We start from the raw sequence: 20,646 nt of genomic DNA, 5'->3' as shown, positions 1-20,646 counted from the left end.
ATTTATACGATAAATGATTTGCATATATCGTCATAGTTTAATAATTAATCTCATCTGACAGTACATTTTATACCCAAGTGCGCAGGAAAATTGAAACGTGCAAATAAATATTTAGCGGGTTAAGAACCACTGTAGAAGATTAGATCCACTACTTCTTTAATCTTTCCCGTACACTTGTTTTATCACCTAAACAATATTCATTAATAGAAACTTGGCATTATGAACAACAATGAAAATTCCATTGACAAGTAGTCTGTTTTTAAAGAATGACGACTAACTAAGCTAATTACAATTAATTTACACATGATACGATTAAAATTTTTTATCATGCGTTTCAAGTTTACGTTATTCACCCTAGAAGCGCTTCATTATGATTACTGTTAATCTACACAATGCGTTACTCTAGCGCAGTATTAACAGTGCAAATAATTAAAATTGTTTCAGCATTTCTATAGCGGAACAAAAGAAGCAGAGACGGATACAGGGATATAGGGCATACATTAAAGTGTTCAACCTTTTAAGCCGAAAGTACATCATCTGCAGACAGCAGTAATCATTCGTTTCCCTGTAGGCTTTTTGTTCTCTGCATCAGCCGAACCCACATTTTGTTTTTTATTGTTTCTGCTCCTGAAGAGCGTCGACCTGCGTATGTTTCTCTGAGCAGCCGCTAGATGGCAGAGGCGGCGCTTCCCCCAGCAATGTCGCCCTGAGAGAGCGGGCGTACAGCTGTCTCGTATTTACTGTGTGAATGGCGTCGGTTGTTGTGGTATTAATGCGGATGTGTGACAGATGTCGCACTTTCGGGTACTTTTAGGAACAGATCATAAATTACGATGTCTTGTAAGTGTTCGGAAAGCGTAAAGATGTTTTACCGATGTTATGGACAGTGTTTCCACTAGTGAAGGCAAGTGCCGAGACATGAAATGACAACTTGGGAGTGTTCGGAGACACAGCTATGAATCTCAGCGGGGCCGTGCTCTTCTGTCTTTTCCTGGCAGCGAATTCGGACGAGGAAACTTCAGGAGGTAAGCCTGCTTTTTAACACGTCTGAAAGCGATCAATACCACGCGGCATGTCCACTGACTGCATGAGCAACTTTAACTAACAAAGGAACCAGTTTATTCGTAGCCACTTTAGCCTGTGCACATAAAACTGCAAAACATTTATTTTTTGAATGAATCATGCGGAGTTTCTGTCATGAAAGTAATCGTCGAGCATCCTTTCTCAGTTACATTGACACACATGCCCCGCATCTCGCATGTGCAACCTCGTTAATTTTTCATAATGCACGCGGGGCGTTTGCCGTCACTTGCTGACAACTCCTCACTTTTCTGCAGAAATCCACTGCACTTTACTTTTTATCCTCGTTTTAGTGACTGTATACGTAAACTTTAAGCTGTTTTGTTTCTGTACTTATATTTTGGTTTCATTCATTCCATAGCAATTCACTTTTAAGACAATCGTACTTAATAATAAATAATTTGGCTTTTTTAACGGTATTGTCTGCAGCATTTGTGCGAAATATATTTAACAAATATTTTACTGACAATAATATAGTTAGTTGTATTCTCGATTTCCAAACTAATATACATGATTGCTGGTACATACTTTGACAAATAGAGACGTTTGTGCAAGATTTTGGCTCGATTCTTTAGTAAATTGTGTAGTTTTTGTTTTATTACTGTCTACTATAAGTGAAGCGTACATATACACTTAGAGTATAGTGGGCTGCAACACCACCTGATAAGTGACTGTTAAAGACTTGACGAAAATATTCACTCTATAATTGGTGTTGTCTTGGTTGTCAACTTATAATATGATTTTCTTTTCACGAATCCGTAAGCGAAATTAATTGCTGCTAATACAGCTGACCATTCATAATTTCGCGGTTAAGCTACTCTAGGTGACGCACGAGAGCAAAGACAGCAGAGTAGGAGAACTAAGCCCGTTTCCAATTCTCCGGCGTGCTGCAATGAGATGCACAGTGTTGCAGTAGCGAGAATATCTTGCGTTGTAAGAAAACGCCCACGTTGTTCTGCATTCCTACAAGTTAATTTTTTCTGTGTTTGATATTCGTTAATCATCGGTAACAGCTGATTTTTTTTTTTTTTTCTGACAAGGGAATATTAGTTTCTACCCACACTACAAGTATGCCACAGCTAAGCAAGCGGGAAAAATGATAGCTTGTTTAGGCCGCACTTCAAGGCAGTGTTCTCCTCTTCAGATATGGTATTGAAGTGAGCTACTGAGAAACTGTAGCCAAGAAAATGTTCCATATCTGGGTACGCTGTCCGGGCGAAACATTAACTTCGGGTCATTACACAGAAGCAATTACGAGTATAACAACACAGTTCTCGTATAATTGGAAATGTGTGAAGTAGTTCTTTAAGCATGTATACAGACTGTGATTTGTGCGTGTTATCGTTCATATGTCATTACGCGTATCAAACTTTCTCTGTACATCATCGTGCAATCATTCCAATGACATTAATACATGGCTATAAGTTGAGTGATGTGTAGGACTTGTATGTATAGTGTTCCGCATTGTTGTCGCTGCTGTTTGTTGGTCCCTCTAAGCGACGTGCTTTCAGAATATAACTTTCCTTATAGTACCGAACTGATCCACGTCTTCAACTGAAAAATATGATCAGTTATCCATACTGGCTAAAGAATAATAAACCTGACGCACAATTTAATTTTCGTTGTACAGTAAAAGGCATAGTATCGTCTAACATGGAAGCAGAGTATGGGATGCAAAACAGAGTAAATATCTGAGCTGGTCTTGTTTTGCTTTCTTCAAAAAGGTCAAGGTTCAATTCCCACTTCACGGTAGAACATTTTTTAATTAGATCATTTTTCTATTTCATTTAACTCCTTCAAATACTAACTGGGCCCTTGAATAATGAAAATAGCAATAAGGCATTACGTCATGAGCGTTACTCCGACGTGTTGAATTAGCAAAATTTTGTAAAGTTACTAATTCCTAATGCTTGTATACTGTTCAGTCATATTAATGTGATCACCGACTAAGTTCGACATTCGTTGTCGTAATGCGGAAACAGAGCGATTCGTCTGAAAGCACACACACTGCAACAATCGCCGAAAGGCATCACGCCGGAGGAAGGAGTATTACGGTCTGGGGAATGTTTCTGTGGCATTCTCTGGGTCGTTTCGTCATAGTGGAAGGCGTAGTGGAGCAACGGAAGTATGCATCTATCATTGGGAAACATGTCCACTCCTACATACTGTTTGTTTTTCCTCGGCACGAGCGCGGGGTAGCCGCGCGGTCTTAGGCGCCTTGTCACGATCCGTGCGGCTCCACCCTTCGGAGGTTCGAATCCTCCCTCGGACATATATATATATATATATATGTGTGTGTGTGTGTGTGTGTGTGTGTGTGTGTGTGTGTGTGTCGTCTTTAGCGTAAGCTAGTTTAAGTTAAATTAAATAGTGTCTAAGCTTAGGGACCGATGACCACAGCAGTCTGGTCCCATTAGACCTTACCGCAAATTTCCAAAATTGCCTCGGCACGATGGCATCTACCAGCAGGACAATGCAGCTCGCAGTGCACGTGTGTGGTTCGGAGATCGCCAGGAAGAGTTTACCGTACTCCCCTGGCTACCAAACTCCCGACATTTAAACCCAGTCGAGATTCTAGGGGACCATCTTGAGTGGGCTGTACGAGCTGTGGATGCTCAACCGTGAAACCCAGAGCAGCAGATCCCGGCACTGGAACCGGAATGGCTCCACATCCCTGTCAGGACCATTCAGAACCTCCTCGATTCCTTTCCTGGACGTCTCGCAGCAGTTAGCACTGCGAAAGGTGGTTATTAAGGCATCTGACAGGTTGGCGTATTAATGTGGTTGGTCAGTGTAGCTACGTGGGTTCTTTGCTGTGCGCTTCGACTTTCCTATCTACCTGGATATGGCGTTTACATATTTCTCTGGACTTTGTCAAATTCCAAACAGATCCAGTTTGTTTCATGATTAACTCCTTTAGTAGTTATGAACAACATAATATGCTTATTTAAGTCTACGGTCTGGTAATGATCCTGTCCTCCACGTTGATTCATCTCGACTGAATCATGAAGACAAAAAAACCAAAAGCTGCAACACTGGATTAGAATCTAGAACAACCTACTTTATTTCATAAAGAATAACGCTGAAATGTCATACTTCAGTATTCAGCGGATGTGTGTTCTAAACCACAACAATGTTTCTAGTTTGTAGTAGTTGTGCGAACAACTACTCGCCAGCATCACATGGAACACACACCTATGCACCCAAAGATGAGATACCAAAACGCAGTGGCGAGGAATCCGTTACTATATGCAAATATGCGACTGAGACGATAAACTGAAGAAGGTATGATGTGGACCAGCTAGAGAAAGGAGAGGGAAAAATGCCGAGGAAAATACTGGAGCCTAAAAGAGGTGGTGAAAGCGAAGGTCTAGGGAAGAACTGTACTGGACCATGAAAACAACATAAGGAGGAATCAGACTATAAAAGACAGTAGGCCTATGGGGGACATGCTATCAGGATGATTATGGATAGAGCTGACCAGAATAGAATGTGAGATAATGAGTAGCACAAGAGGAAAGCCAGAGAAAGGTACAGGAAATGGACAGTGAGCCACCAGTGCTGCAGCCAAGAGATGATGATACTGAGCAGCTCATATGAAGAACGAGAGAGAAGCCAGGAGAGGATAACAATGTTCTGGAAAGATAAGGGGGAAAGCCAGTACACGAAGCTGTTATGATTCTACAGAGGCCGTAACTGAAAGAAGGAAAATGCCAGACGACTAGGAGGGAGAGCGGCCAGCATTTAGGTGTCCCCATTTTTGTAGAGTGCACATCAAATCATTCAGACAATTGCAGAGCAGTCCAGTTCGTCTGGCTGTGTTGTAGGCAAATTGGTCCATATGATAGGACAGTAGGTTCTTTTGCCGAAAAAAACTCTGGTAAGAGACTTCGCAAGTCGTATCAGAGAACTTGTCTTATCCCGTCAAATACTCTCTGCTTGAAAATACCCCTATCAACTGCCTGACCGGTGTCCCATTTGACAAGCAGGATGCATCGCCTTTCCCTCTCTGATCAGCGTGTGCCGCGACTGATCAATCTAAGCTCAGTCCTTTCTTGGCCAGAGCGTTCAATGTGCCCATGCTAATCTGTGACCTGTATGTCTGAGTACAAGTGTTGGGTCGTGGCCTCTGTACCCCATAACGAGGAGATGGTGAGTGATTTGCAGTGTATCCCGTCTATGGTCTGTTACAATGCGCGATACTCGCTAGCAACATGTGAAATCAACACTTTGTTGCCCGTGGCAGTTGTGTCTTGCTGCTGTTATTTTTCCTGAATCGAGTTACCAGGGGTGCAGCTTTAACACCGTGGCACTTGAACAGCTCAATCCCAACACGAATTAGGATACTGAGTGGCTCATATGTCGGGTACCCACGATCTACCTGCCATCATCTTGTCAATCCTGCGCTCGACCGGCAAACCGACGAACGGCGCTACAGCTGAAGATGCCGCAAGTATTTAACACACCAAACTACCCTACTCGTGGCGACAGAAACGTTGTCTCTAACACATCGGCTGTGTCAAATTCACTTCCTTGTGAATCTGTAAGGCGATTTCAGTTTCAATTACACGAAACATTTAGGTCCTCGTTAGGTCTGTGTCATTTTAACCTTCATCAATGACCGGTATGAAGCACTAAGCATAAGACCTGTTTACGATGAGCCCGCTCTAGGTTGAGCTTACGCTCTCCGCACCGATGTTTTTCACACGGTAGTATGGGTTAGTGACAGAACTTCCTTCGCGCAGACCATCGAAAAGCGTCTAATAGGGCTCTAAGAAAATTGCATTAAACGTACGCGCATCCACCTGATCTTCACAGTGCCTCGATGTTGGCAAACACTTAAAATATATCAAAAGAAAAGGTGGGAAACTGTGATAGATACACCCAGTGGCTGTTTACCTCCTACATGCTGCACGATTATTGGTTGACAAATACGTGCTTCACTTGGAATGTCACGGTGTTGTACAATGACACGAACAAAGATCGCCCGGCCAGAATAATTTAAGAGTCCAAGAGCAGAGCATTGCGCATGCCCAAGTACAGAAGTGCCAGTGTTCACAACTCTAGCGATCTGTGGAGCTTCAGCAAGATTTTTACGTCCTCAAATATAAGTGATACAATAGTGTATACCTCGAGATTCATTGCAGTTTCACATCTGTTTCAATGGCGGAGTGGATAGCCTGGCGGTTTACGAAACGACGAGCGTTCGAATCTAACTGGAGTCCACTGTCATTCTTTTTATTTAGACCTGTGCAGGTAATATTTTAAATCTTAATTCGCTACAAATTCTGCAGTTGTAGGCTTTTCTAGGTTCCACATTCTGTCAAAATATTTCATTTTATAATAGTCTAATCTTTAAGCAAAGAGTCAAATGTTCATAATAAAAATATTGAAAATGGATGTATTTATTTGTAGTTGCTTCGACCGCCACCTGGTATCTGTATAGTTTTCAGCTACGAGAAACGTATCAGATGATTGGCATACGTCATAGGTCTGCTTCAAAAGGGCTGGTGTATATGTCCGCGAGTGAAAGATTGCTCTCTTTGAAAACGGTGTTAGCGCATTTGAAGCAGGACGTCATTACGGTGTTGATGCTTCCACAGCAAGGAGATGGATTTGACAATTTAGGGACAATGGTGAGGTAACGAGACGTCCAACATCTGGAAGATAGCGATTCTCTTCAAGGAGACAAGATGAAGAATTGGTCAGGGCGGCCCAGAATGTTCCTTTGTCACTCATCCGGGAACTAAGGACAGCTTCACATTTACCAGACTCGTGGAGAACTTGTCTTAGAAGATTAAAGGACCATGAAATCAGGTGCTCTTATCAAAGAACCGTTGTCTGACGAAGAAGCCGTGGATACACTTCCAATTGTGAGTTCCTGGAAAGATGTTGATTGAAGGAAAGTCCTTTCCTCCGACGAGTGCACAATTGAGTCCCCGAGCAGAGGTTGCTCATGTTTACCGCACAGATAAGCAACGATATGAATCGCGCTTCGTGGCCACACACGCTAGAAGCTGACGCATAAGCGTGAAATGTAGGTGCTGAATGTCTTACGTGGATGCAGGAACTTTAGAACGCGTGCAAGGCAAGTTCAGTTCAGCATTCTATGAACATTTCCTTGAAAATGTAATCACCCATGGAAGTCGACTGTGGTACCCCGAAGCACGTCTCACTTACCAACATGATAATCATCCATCACACACTAGCATTAGGATTCAGAGCTGGTTTCAAAGGAGGGAGAATATTATTCATTGCCTTCCGTGGCCGCCAAAGTCACCTGATCTCAATCCGATAGAGCACGTATAGGCTCATCTTAAGAAGACTCTGCGGGACAATTTGCCAGACCTTCCTCCGAGCCGGTCGGAGTGGCCGAGCGGTTCTAGGCGCTACAGTCTGGAACCGCGCGACCGCTACGTCGCAGGTTCGAATCCTGCCTCGGGCATGGATGCGTGTGATGTCCTTAGGTTAGTTAGGTTTAAGTAGTTCTAATTTCTAGGGGACTGATGACCTCAGCAGTTAAGTCCCATAGTGCTCAGAGCCATTTGAAACTTTTTTTTTAACACATTCAAAGAATGCCAGGAGAACGAATACCTAAAAGAATATACAAATATAAGCCTCAAGGGAAAAGGAATATTGGGCGTCCTAAGAAGAGACGGAAAGATCAGCTGGAATCTGCTTGAAATTGGAACAGGCCAGGATGCCTAAACCAAAACTGGATACGATGATGATAATGTGAGAAAACGGTGACTTTAACATTATAAGCAGCATTTAAATAAATGTGTATGTAGGTACGAAGTACGATAATGAATGCACATACATGCGTCACAAATTCTTACGCTCGCGCGCGCTCACACGCACATATATGCGTCTCTTTCCACAGTTCTGGCTCGAGTTTTCTGTCTCTTACCGCTTCTTTGACTTCCGGTAGTGATATGAAAAACGCCATATTGCACGTCGGTTCAGAGTACCAGTTAACCGTAGATCCCATCTACAATCGTCTCCGTGAGTTACTTTCGAGGTTGAAGAAAGGCAAGAGTATACCAACTCCATTAAAAACACGCCTAGTAAAACAGAGCTACGTTCATACGAACCCTTGGGTTCAGGACATCTGTGACTTACGGATCCCCTTCTTATTTTCACAACTGTAATACGTGGAGCTTGCTGCTTCTTTCATTGCCATATCGTCTGCCAGTTCTAGATATCACATGACAGCTAGAGTTGCATGTGTAGGAAGGATGTGCTCTACTATGAAAGTCATCACAGATGCCATCCAAATGAATCATTTCTGTAACGACGCAACAGAAAGCTGGTTCACGGACATTACGTTTCCGGAAGCGTGCGAGACAACTCCCTCTTGTCTGTGAGACGGGAAGGAGAGCTGCCGCTAACGAACCGTCTATATCAGTAATTTGTTATTTCCTTCTGACACCGACCAGTGACATTTGGTATCAACAGTGATGTAACACACGGATAATTCTGTCGCAGCGAGTTGTCTGCAGCTAGTTTCCCCCCAGAGGCTATATGACTCACTACCCAGCAGCGTAATACATCCTTCCCTGCCTTTGCACGAGAAACCTTGTCGCGGCGGGCCTCGACTGCTTTATATACGGAGGAAATGAGCGTAGTTCACTTCGTACGGACCCAACGGTGTAAAGATTTGTGAAAAATAGGTGCCCACATCCAACAGGCGTTTGTTCGGAGGTCGTTGCATCGAATTCGTAGGACTGTGCAAAGTTTTTGCAACAAAAGGCAGATAAACTATTCGACGCCTTATAAGGATTTAACTTTTCAGCAGCCTATCTCTTACTCGGACTAAAAGTAACGCGATACTATGGCTCTAAGTAGTCGCTTTGCAAGTAATAGTGAAAATCTTCCGGCGCTGATAGCACACTCTTTGGAAAATTAAAACGAAGACATTGTTACGACTACAGGTGCTGCGAAATGCATTCTTTCCTCAAACTTTGCCACATACATCACCGCAGTCGCAACTTGACGCTTCGCAGACCATAAATATAAAAACGTCGGAGGCAGCAAGGGAGTCATGATTTCATCTGTCCCATGAGGGGAAAAAAAATGTGAAGATCGTAAACAAGTAGCAAAATTACGCGTAACACAGCAGCCTATAAATTTGAAATTAGTTTAACATCAAATCAATTTTCAGTAATCCGCCTCGGCGATGACAGAGTACAGAACGATTTGTAAAATAAATCTTTGGGGTAATCCTGCCACAGATTAACCTACCCATGCCACTGCCACACTCTCAGTGTTCTCTGCAGTCAGTGGAAACGTATTCTCACAATATTTTTATTAGAATAGGCCAGTAAAGAGAGCCGTATACCGTCAAAATGGAAATATATTTCAGTCGGCGCCATTATTAAAATTTGATCGATGTACCACTTAAACGTCGCGCCAACGCCTGCGGGGAACGTACACCCGCGTATATATTTCATAAGCCATGGCATAGTACTTGGTAGAGAGCACTTCAGCTACCCTGTGAGCTATATCATTTGCATGAGAACAATGTTCCTCTGCATGCGTCATAATCTCTCTCATCTTGTTCTCATCAACTGTATGCAAGGTACGCGACGGAGCCAGCATAATTGTTATTCGAAGAACTTTCGGGCTTGCAGACGGTCGTCCTTCGTTTCACTTCACTGCACGGTATTTCGGCTGAGCACAGGCTAGTCATCCTCAGGTGAAGCAAAATTGTTGCTCAGTCTATATCATATACTAGGTCACCAAATTTATCCAGCAAGACTTTATGTTTGTGTGTTTGTCCTTAGGATAATTTAGGTTAAGTAGTGTGTAAGCTTAGGGACTGATGACCTTAGCAGTTGAGTCCCATAAGAAAAAAAAAAAAAAAAAAAAAAAAAAAAAAAGACTTCATGAGAACCGTGAATTACAACGTGTCCTGCATCCCCCCCTACCGCCCTCCTCCTCTAATAGCTTTTAAATTGTATGTCCATATTTGTTACTGCCCGAATGGAATCTACAGACTTTTTCACAATCTTGGCAGCGCTTCTCTAAATTTACTCCACGTCATCCATCAGCACTGCGTAATAAGACTCAGAAATAATATTCTATGTCGCACTAGAGGTGTGGTTTCCATAATTGTCATTAAAATTAGCCATATTCCTTCCAAAATACACTACTGGCCATTAAAATTTCTACACCAAGAAGAAATGCAGATGATAAACGGGTATTCATTGGACAAATATATTATACTAGAACTGACATGTGATTACATTTTCACGCTATTTGGGTGCATAGATCCTGATAAATCAGTACCCAGAACAAGCACCTCTGGCCGTAATAACGGCCTTGATACACCTGGGCATTGAGTCAAACAGAGCTTGGATGGCTTGTATAGGTACAGCTGCCCATGCACCTTCAACACGATACCACAGTTCATCAACAGTAGTGACTGACGTATTGTGACGAGCCAGTTGCTCGGCCGCCATTGACCAGACGTTTGCAATTGGTGAGTGATATGGAGAATGTGCTGGCCAGGGCAGAAGGCGAACATTTTCTGTATCCAGGAAGGAAGGCCCGTACAGGACCTGCAACATGCGGTCGTGCATTATCCTGCTGAAATGTAGGGTTTCGCAGGGATCGAATGAAGGTTAGATCCACGCGTCGCAACACATCTGAAATGTAAGGTCCACTGTTCAAAGTGCCGTCAGTGATAACAAGAGGTGACCGAGACGTGTAACCAATGGCATCCCGTACCATCACGCCGGGTGATACGCCAGTATGGCGATGACGAATACACGCTTCCAATGTGCGTTCACCGCCATGTCGCCAAACATGAATGCGACCATCATGATGCTGTAAACTGAACCTGGATTCATCCGAAAAAATTACGTTTTGCCATTCGTGCACCTAGGTTCGTCGTTGAGTACACCATCGCAGGCGCTCCTGTCTGTGATGCAGCGCCAAGGGTAACAGCAGCCATGGTCTCCGAGCTGATAGTCCATGCTGCTGCAAACGTCGTCGAACTGTTCACGCAGATGGTTGTTGTCTTGCAAACGCCCTCATCTGTTGACTCAGGGATCGAGACGTGGCTGCACGATCCGTTACAGCCATGCGGATAAGATGCCTGTCATCTCGACTGCTGGTGATACGAGGCCTTTGGGATCCAGCACGGTGTTCCGTATTACCCCCCTGAACCGATTCCATATTCTGATAACCGTCATTGGATCTCGACCAACGTGAGCAGCAATGTTGCGATACGATAAACCGCAATCGCGATAGGCTACAATCCGATCTTTATCAAAGTCGGAAACGTGATGGTACGCATTTCTCCTCCTTACACGAGGCATCACAACAACGTTTCACCATGCAACGCATGTCAAGTGCTGTTTATGTATGAGAAGTCGCTTAGAATCTTTCCTCGTGTCAGCACGTTGTAGGTGTCGCCACCGGCGCCAACCTTGTGTGAATGCTGTGAAAAGCTAATAATTTGCATATCACAACATCTTCTTCCTGTCGGTTAAATTTCGCGTCTGTAACACGTCATCTTCGTGGTGTAGCAATTTTAATGGCCAGTAGTGTATTATTGACTCTTCGGAGGGAATGGTGTGTGTTCGCTGTCCACCTCCATCATAGTTCCTGAAACTGCCTTTGGAGGAAGAATGGTATAAAATCACACATGACCTCTCCGTATCCATTCTGAGAGGACTGGAAGCTGTTCTGAATGGCAAGTGTTTTTCTAAACCGTATTAGACGTGGTAATGGGGCGAGTTTTTGGTGCTTAGACAATTTTGTCCATCCCTGTATCTAGCGGCGTCTGGAGCTCCAACCGCCTAAATGACGAGAATCTAGCATCGCGAACTTGAATCCACGAAAAATTGAAAACGTTGTAGAATTAAAGTCTGGTGACATAATGGGCTTCTCGTATGCGTGGAGTGTTTCACAAATCATTCTGTCACACTTCGGGAGCGACGGAATTGTGCATTGTCGTACTGCATGTACAGCCCACCCGAGAATACTGCTGACAAATAAAAGGATTCATATGTTCAGAAAGTACGATCCTGTCTGTATTAACTGGAGAGACGATGGAAGACAAGAAGCTGACTACACTCCTGGAAATTGAAATAAGAACACCGTGAATTCATTGTCCCAGGAAGGGGAAACTTTATTGACACATTCCTGGGGTCAGATACATTACATGATCACACTGACAGAACCACAGGCACATAGACACAGGCAACAGAGCATGCACAATGTCGGCACTAGTACAGTGTATATCCACCTTTCGCAGCAATGCAGGCTGCTAGTCTCCCATGGAGACGATCGTAGAGATGCTGGATGTAGTCCTGTGGAACGGCTTGCCATGCCATTTCCCCCTGGCGCCTCAGTTGGACCAGCGTTCGTGCTGGACGTGCAGACCGCGTGAGACGACGCTTCATCCAGTCCCAAACATGCTCAATCGGGGACAGATCCGGAGATCTTGCTGGCCAGGGTAGTTGACTTACACCTTCTAGAGCACGTTGGGTAGCACGGGATACATGCGGACGTGCATTGTCCTGTTGGAACAGCAAGTTCCCTTGCCGGTCTATGAATGGTAGAACGATGGGTTCGATGACGGTTTGGATGTACCGTGCACTATTCAGTGTCCCCTCGACGATCACCAGTGGTGTACGGCCAGTGTAGGAGATCGCTCCCCACACCATGATGCCGGGTGTTGGTCCTGTGCGCCTCGGTCGTATGCAGTCCTGATTGTGGCGCTCACCTGCACGGCGCCAAACACGCATACGACCATCATTGGCACCAAGGCAGAAGCGACTCTCATCGCTGAAGACGACACGTCTCCATTCGTCCCTCCACTCACGCCTGTCGCGACACCACTGGAGGCGGGCTGCACGATGTTGGGGCGTGAGCGGAAGACGGCCTAACGGTGTGCGGGACCGTAGCCCAGCTTCATGGAGACGGTTGCGAATGGTCCTCGCCGATACCCCAGGAGCAACAGTGTCCCTAATTTGCTGGGAAGTGGCGGTGCGGTCCCCTACGGCACTGCGTAGGATCCTACGGTCTTGGCGTGCATCCGTGCGTCGCTGCGGTCCGGTCCCAGGTCGACGGGCACGTGCACCTTCCGCCGACCACTGGCGACAACATCGATGTACTGTGGAGACCTCACGCCCCACGTGTTGAGCAATTCGGCGGTACGTCCACCCGGCCTCCCGCATGCCCACTATACGCCCTCGCTCAAAGTCCGTCAACTGCACATACGGTTCACGTCCACGCTGTCGCGGCATGCTACCAGTGTTAAAGACTGCGATGGAGCTCCGTATGCCACGGCGGTGCACAAATGCTGCGCAGCTAGCGCCATTCGACGGCCAACACCGCGGTTCCTGGTGTGTCCGCTGTGCCGTGCGTGTGATCATTGCTTGTACAGCCCTCTCGCAGTGTCCGGAGCAAGTATGGTGGGTCTGACACACCGGTGTCAATGTGTTCTTTTTTCCATTTCCAGGAGTGTATTTCATTTAACGTAGCCGCACTGCGTCGGGTGGCTTTTTGGGCGTACTTGTACCCTGCCATAAACGTGTCTTTGACTTAGCAGGCCAGGTGATCTTTTTCCAGGCTTCGAACGTGCTGTGGAAGCGTTGTAGCGGCCATGCTTCTCTGTGTTTTAATCGGTTTTAGTTGCGGTCGGCCGCTTTTTTTCCCTGCTCTCTGTTTTTCTCTTTAGGGATAGCACTCCGATGAATAGTAGGTACTGTTTCTTTCTTTAACACCCTGAATACGACGGATGAGGTGTGAGAAGGACGACCCAGTCACATGCAGTAGTCGGAGGGCCCCCGCCCAGTCCTACCAACCTACCTTTTCTCACCTTATTTTATTAACGTCGAGCAATTGATATCCATTTGGTTTTTAGCCTTCTCAGTTTACTATTCCGAGTCTCCCGGCTAGAAGGCATTCTTCACGCTTTTACTGTCTTTTCCCGTAATCGGGCTGTCGGCTGGTCGAATACGGGTGGAGTTTCTCTCGCCACAGATGAGCCCTCGTCTGCTCTGACCTGCGCACCGGCTCGATCCATGTTGTGGTACTTCTCTTAAGATTATTTCTCACCTCTTGTTTTCGAAGCTTCGATTTTACCATTCCTACATAATTTCATAATTCTATCATACAGGGTGATTCAAAAAGAATATCACAACTTTAGGAATTTAAAACTCTGCAACGACAAAAGGCAGAGCTAAGCACTATCTGTCGGCGAATTAAGGGAGCTATAAAGTTTCATTTAGTTGTACATTTGTTCGCTTGAGGCGCTGTTGACTAGGCGTCAGCGTCAGTTGATGCTAAGATGGCGACCGCTCAACAGAAAGCTTTTTGTGTTATTGAGTACGGCAGAAGTGAATCGACGACAGTTGTTCAGCGTGCATTTCGAACGAAGTATGGTGTTAAACCTCCTGATAGGTGGTGTATTAAACGTTGGTATAAACAGTTTACTGAGAATGGGCCAATAAAGTTTTTGGTCCCTTTTTCTTCGAAGGTGCTACTGTAACTGGACTACAGTATCTGGAGATGTTAGAGAATTGGCTGCTCCCTCAGCTCGAACAAGAAGCACAACAATTCATATTTCAGCAGGATGGAGCGCCACCACATTGGCACTTATCTGTCCGTAACTACCTGAACGTCAACTACCCGAGGCGATGGATCGACCGCCAGGCAGCCCGTGACAGAGCACTTCATCACTGGCCTCCAAGAAGCCCTGATCTTACCCCCTGCGATTTTTTCTTATGGGGGTATGTTAAGGATATGGTGTTTCGGCCACCTCTCCCAGCCACCATTGATGATTTGAAACGAGAAATAACAGCAGCTATCCAAACTGTTACGCCTGATATGCTACAGAGAGTGTGGAACGAGTTGGAGTATCGGGTTGATATAGCTCGAGTGTCTGGAGGGGGCCATATTGAACATCTCTGAACTTGTTTTTGAGTGAAAAAAAACCTTTTTAAATACTCTTTGTAATGATGTATAACAGAAGGTTATATTATGTTTCTTTCATTAAATACACATTTTTAAAGTTGTGGTATTCTTTTTGAATCACCCTGTATTTCCGGCTGACGTCAGTAACTCCATATGAAATATCGCTTGACCGAGGGACTGATGAATTCGCCGTTTAGTCCCTTAACCCCCACCAACCAAACATTGTAGCCGGCTGCGACCCTCGTGAAAAAATACGTCGGCCGTTGCCCTGGCGGAAGTACTCACTGTACACCGCTGACACGGCGGCACGTCAAAAGACCCGTCGTGTCTGCACGACCTCGGAGTCACACTAACGCGTAGGGCGCTAACTATTTCAAGTCGATTTAATGATCTGGTGCACCCTGTACCGGACAGTCATACCAACAGTACATGATTCGGCGTTGCCTGATTAACTATTCCTCATGGCGATAGGAACTCGCCCCTACGCCCCCCCCCCCCCCCCTTCTCTCTCTTTCTCTCTCTCTGTGTCGTCCACATGGCATTTTGTCAACCCAGAACGGTGTCCTCGCCGGCGAGTGTTCACCAGACAGAAGGGTGTCATCAGGACCGCCCCAGTGAAGTTCGATAAGACTGCTATTATTTTCTGTATACGTAAATGATCTGATGGACAGAGTGGTTAGCAGTCTGTTTGCTAATGATGATATGGTGTACGGAAAGGTGTCGTCATTGAGTGACTGTAGAAGGGTACGAGATGACTTTGACAAAATTTCTAGTTCGTGTTATGAATGAATGGCAGCTTGCCCTAAATGTATGAAAAGGTAAGTCAATGCAGTTGAGTAAGAGAAACAAATCCGTAATGTTCGAATACAGCATTAATAGTGTGCTGCTTCACACAAACAATGCGTTTAAATACCTGGGCGTATCGTTGCAAAGCTACACTCCTGGAAATTGAAATAAGAACACCGTGAATTCATTGTCCCAGGAAGGGGAAACTTTATTGACACATTCCTGGGGTCAGATACATCACATGATCACACTGACAGAACCACAGGCACATAGACACAGGCAACAGAGCATGCACAATGTCGGCACTAGTACAGTGTATATCCACCTTTCGCAGCAATGCAGGCTGCTATTCTCCCATGGAGACGATCGCTGGCGCCTCAGTTGGACCAGCGTTCGTGCTGGACGTGCAGACCGCGTGAGACGACGCTTCATCCAGTCCCAAACATGCCCAATGGGGGACAGATCCGAGGATCTTACTGGCCAGGGTAGTTGACTTACACCTGCTAGAGCACGTTGGGTGGCACGGGATACATGCGGACGTGCATTGTCCTGTTGGAACAGCAAGTTCCCTTGCCGGTCTAGGAATGGTAGAACGATGGGTTCGATGACGGTTTGGATGTACCGTGCACTATTCAGTGTCCCCTCGACGATCACCAGTGGTGTACGGCCAGTGTAGGAGATCGCTCCCCACACCATGATGCCGGGTGTTGGCCCTGTGTGCCTCGGTCGTATGCAGTCCTGATTGTGGCGCTCACCTGCACGGCGCCAAACACGCATACGACCATCATTGGCACCAAGGCAGAAGCGACTCTCATCGCTGAAGACGACACGTCTCCATTCGTCCCTCCATTCACGCCTGTCGCGACACCACTGGAGGCGGGCTGCACGATGTAGGGGCGTGAGCGGAAGACGGCCTAACGGTGTGAGGGACCGTAGCCCAGCTTCATGGAGACGGTTGCGAATGGTCCTCGCCGATACCCCAGGAGCAACAGTGTCCCTAATTTGCTGGGAAGTGGCGGTGCGGTCCCCTACGGCACTGCGTAGGATCCTACGGTCTTGGCGTGCATCCGTGCGTCGCTGCGGTCCGGTCCCAGGTCGACGGGCACGTGCACCTTCCGCCGACCACTGGCGACAACATCGATGTACTGTGGAGACCTCACGCCCCACGTGTTGAGCAATTCGGCGGTACGTCCACCCGGCCTCCCGCATGCCCACTATACGCCCTCGCTCAAAGTCCGTCAACTGCACATACGGTTCACGTCCACGCTGTCGCGGCATGCTACCAGTGTTAAAGACTGCGATGGAGCTCCGTATGCCACGGCAAACTGGCTGACACTGACGGCGGCGGTGCACAAATGCTGCGCAGCTAGCGCCATTCGACGGCCAACACCGCGGTTCCTGGTGTGTCCGCTGTGCCGTGCGTGTGATCATTGCTTGTACAGCCCTCACGCAGTGTCCGGAGCAAGTATGGTGGGTCTGACACACCAGTGTCAATGTGTTTTTTTTTCCATTTCCAGGAGTGTATATGAAATGGAACAGGCATGTGAGGACTGCGGTACGGAAGGCGGATGGTCTACTTCGGTTTATTGGGAGCATCTTAGCAAAGTGTTGTTCATCTGCAAAGGAGGCCCCATATAGAATGCTAATGCCACCTATTCTTGAATACTGGTCGAGTGTTTGGTATTCAGAGGCGGGATACTAGATTTGTCGCCAGTAGGTTTCAACACCACGCAATTATTACGGACATGTTTCGTGAACTCAAATGGGAATCCCTGGAGAGAAAGCGACGTTCTTTTCGAGGAACACTATTGAGCAAAATGTAGAGAACCGGCATTTGAAGCTGACTGCAGAGCAATTCTAGTGCCGCCAACGTACATTTCGCGTAAGAACCACGGAGGAAGGGGAAATTAGAGCTCATACGTATGCATATAGATAGTCGTTTGTCGCTCGCTGAATTAACGAATGGAACAGGAAAGGAAATAACTAGTAGTGGTACAGGATACCCTAAGCCACGCGTCATACGGTGGCTTGCAGAGTATGTATGTAGAGGTAGGTGTAGAAAACTGAGATGGTGCATTAGAGAAACAAAGAAAAATCAGATGCTTCGTCGTTGAAAAGAAATGATGATTTCATTTTATAGTTGCCGCAAGAGATGTCCTGAAATCAAAACGATAAACCATGTGCAAAATGCACTAGAAGTACTCCATTAAATTTCGGGCATGCAGCCGCGCAAATAAAATTTCTTCTACTGATATTTCGGCCGCGTATCGTCCGGCCATCTTCAGAGCGAGTCACAAGACTGATGACAAGGTGCCAAGCGCGGCCTTATATGCTCCACCGCGGCGGTACTGCGCATGCGGGTCACAGATGCTGCGCCGCCTGTGGCGAAAGCGTACGGACGTTCGATGTGCTTATCGATGTTTGATCGGCGGCGATGACACGGTGACGACTTCTCTGCAATTTAATTAGTCCAAGAGCCGGATTCCATGCTTTGTCCAAATTGAAACCTTTATCTCTGTTTATTAAATTGTTGGCTAATCGAGTAAAGCCGCAATCTTCGTGGGGGTCCGGAAGATCACCTTAACACAGTGTTTCTCTCTTTACTCGGCTCTGTAAAGGACGATTTATTGCTTCGTAAGGCGGGTGTGTACCAGATTCCTTGCGGAAATTGTGAGCAGTCATACATAGGTCAAACAACACGCACCGTTCATGAAAGGTGCGTGGAGCACCGAAGATACACACGCCTATTACAACCAGACAAGTCAGCTGTGGCCGAACACTGTATTGATACGGGTCATTCCATGAATTACAGTGATGTGAAGATTTTAACATCCACCTCTTCTTTTTGGGATTCTGTATTCAAGGAAGCCATAGAAATTCGATTAGCCAACAATTTAATAAACAGAGATAAAGGTTTCAATTTGGACAAAGCATGGAATCCGGCTCTTGGACTAATTAAATTGCAGAGAAGTCGTCACCGTGTCATCGCCGCCGATCAAACATCGATAAGCACATCGAACGTCCGTACGCTTTCGCCACAGGCGGCGCAGCATCTGTGACCCGCATGCGCAGTACCGCCGCGGTGGAGCATATAAGGCCGCGCTTGGCACCTTGTCATAAGTCTTGTGACTCGCTCTGAAGATGGCCGGACGATACGCGGCCGAAATATCAGTAGAAGAAATTTTATTTGCGCGGCTGCATGCCCGAAATTTAATGGAGTATTCATTACGCCGCGAGAAGTTGAAAATGCATGCACTAGAAGTATTTTATTTAGATACAGTGAAGATGAGAATGCTCGAGCAGATTGAGGGCGATGGGTATGACAAAAGTTGGACCAGTGACCGCTGAGAACGGGGTCAGAGAGAAACCAGCCATTGAAACGTAGAAGTGTGGAGAAAGTCGAGAGCTCTCTCGGACAACATTCGCAGACATATTATCACACAATGTACCTGCAGAGGTTATAATAAAGCAAGGACTGTGTGAAACTGACAAACAAGGCCGCGCACTGGTTTCTTAATACGGCACCAGTTATGCTCTAAGAGTAATGTGATCTTACGAAACGTCCTCGTTAGCGCATTTGTGGATCCGTATGTGAGAGGAAGCGGCACGACGGCAGATTAAGATAATGCGGCACAGTCACACACCACGGGACAAAGACCGCTTTGACGACTAATGCTCTCAAACATGAAAGAAACAACTTTATCAACAGATTCCGTCCACTGAAGGCGTTAAAAGAAAAAAAAAAGCTTGTTACCCTATGTTATATTTACAAATGACTCTGTTCACTCATCTGGCGCTGCAGTCCGGAACCGCGGGACTGCTACGGTCGCAGGTTCGAATCCTGCCTCGGGCATGGATGTGTGTGATGTCCTTAGGTTAGTTAGGTTTAAGTAGTTCTAAGTTCTAGGGCACTGATGACCTCCGATGTTAAGTCCCATAGTGCTCAGAGCCATTTGAACCATTTGAATCTGTTCACTCAGACCACCATGGCTCTGTTTTGGCTGTGAAGGTGCAATAATTTGGCAGACGTGAGGTCTTTTTTGTCACAAATCCCAATAGTGTTTTACATGAGTTAAGCACACACTTATATTGACAGGGACCTATGTTACGAACGGTGCTGGCAGCACTTCTATTGGCTCCACGGCATCGCTCTCATCCACGGGAGCAAGTGAGGTGTCCATTAAAACTGCAGCACCATGAAAATGGCATACAACAGTCAAACTGGAACGAGTTGTATTACAGACTTGGATGTCCAAATGACTTGACATCTTAACGCAACCACACAACATTGGTAGGAATAACACTAGCTACATTCTGTCCGTTCCCGGTAGCTGAGTGGTTGGCTGCCCTCTGTAATAAAAAAACTGAGTTAACCGATCAACGACGAACTTAAACGGCTGTCTCAAGACGTCCGCCCCGAGCAGATGCAACGAACGAAAGCAACAAAATGAGATTTAAAAGAAAGAAAATGGTCAGCGCGACAGAATGGCAATCCTAAGGGCCCCGGGTTCGATTCCAGGCTGGGTCGGAGACTTTCTCCCTCAGGGACTGGGTGTTGTGTTGTCCTAATCATCATCATCTCATCACCATCGACGCGGAAGTCGCCGAAGTGGCGTCAGATAGAAAGACTTGCACGGCGAACGGTCTACCCGACGGGAGGCTCTAGTCACACGACATTTACAAAAAAATGGCTCTGAGCACTATGGGACTCAACATCTTAGGTCATAAGTCCCCTAGAACTTAGAACTACTTAAACCTAACTAACCTAAGGACATCACACACACCCGTGTCCGAGGCAGGATTCGAACCTGCGACCGTAGCAGTCCCGCGGTTCCGGACTGCAGCGCC

The 20,646-nt window shown here is 46.2% G+C and overlaps 1 protein-coding gene across 2 annotated transcripts in view; it reads left to right on the top strand.

Annotated features, from left to right (window-relative positions):
- Positions 1 to 690: 690 nt before the first annotated feature.
- LOC126184515 (tyrosine-protein phosphatase 99A-like) overlaps positions 691 to 20,646 on the top strand; it is a 472,724-nt gene continuing 452,768 nt past the window's right edge. For both annotated transcript variants that reach the window (XM_049926908.1, XM_049926907.1), the window contains exon 1: positions 691 to 1,025. In XM_049926908.1, coding sequence (XP_049782865.1) covers positions 956 to 1,025 — 70 coding nt within the window. In that variant the 5' untranslated portion in view covers positions 691 to 955. The remainder of the gene's footprint in view (positions 1,026 to 20,646) is intronic.

The sequence above is a fragment of the Schistocerca cancellata genome, chromosome 4, assembly GCF_023864275.1.
Source record: "Schistocerca cancellata isolate TAMUIC-IGC-003103 chromosome 4, iqSchCanc2.1, whole genome shotgun sequence".
In the NCBI taxonomy this organism is placed as follows: domain Eukaryota; kingdom Metazoa; phylum Arthropoda; class Insecta; order Orthoptera; family Acrididae; genus Schistocerca; species Schistocerca cancellata.
This window is presented reverse-complemented; position numbering and strand designations above follow the sequence as displayed.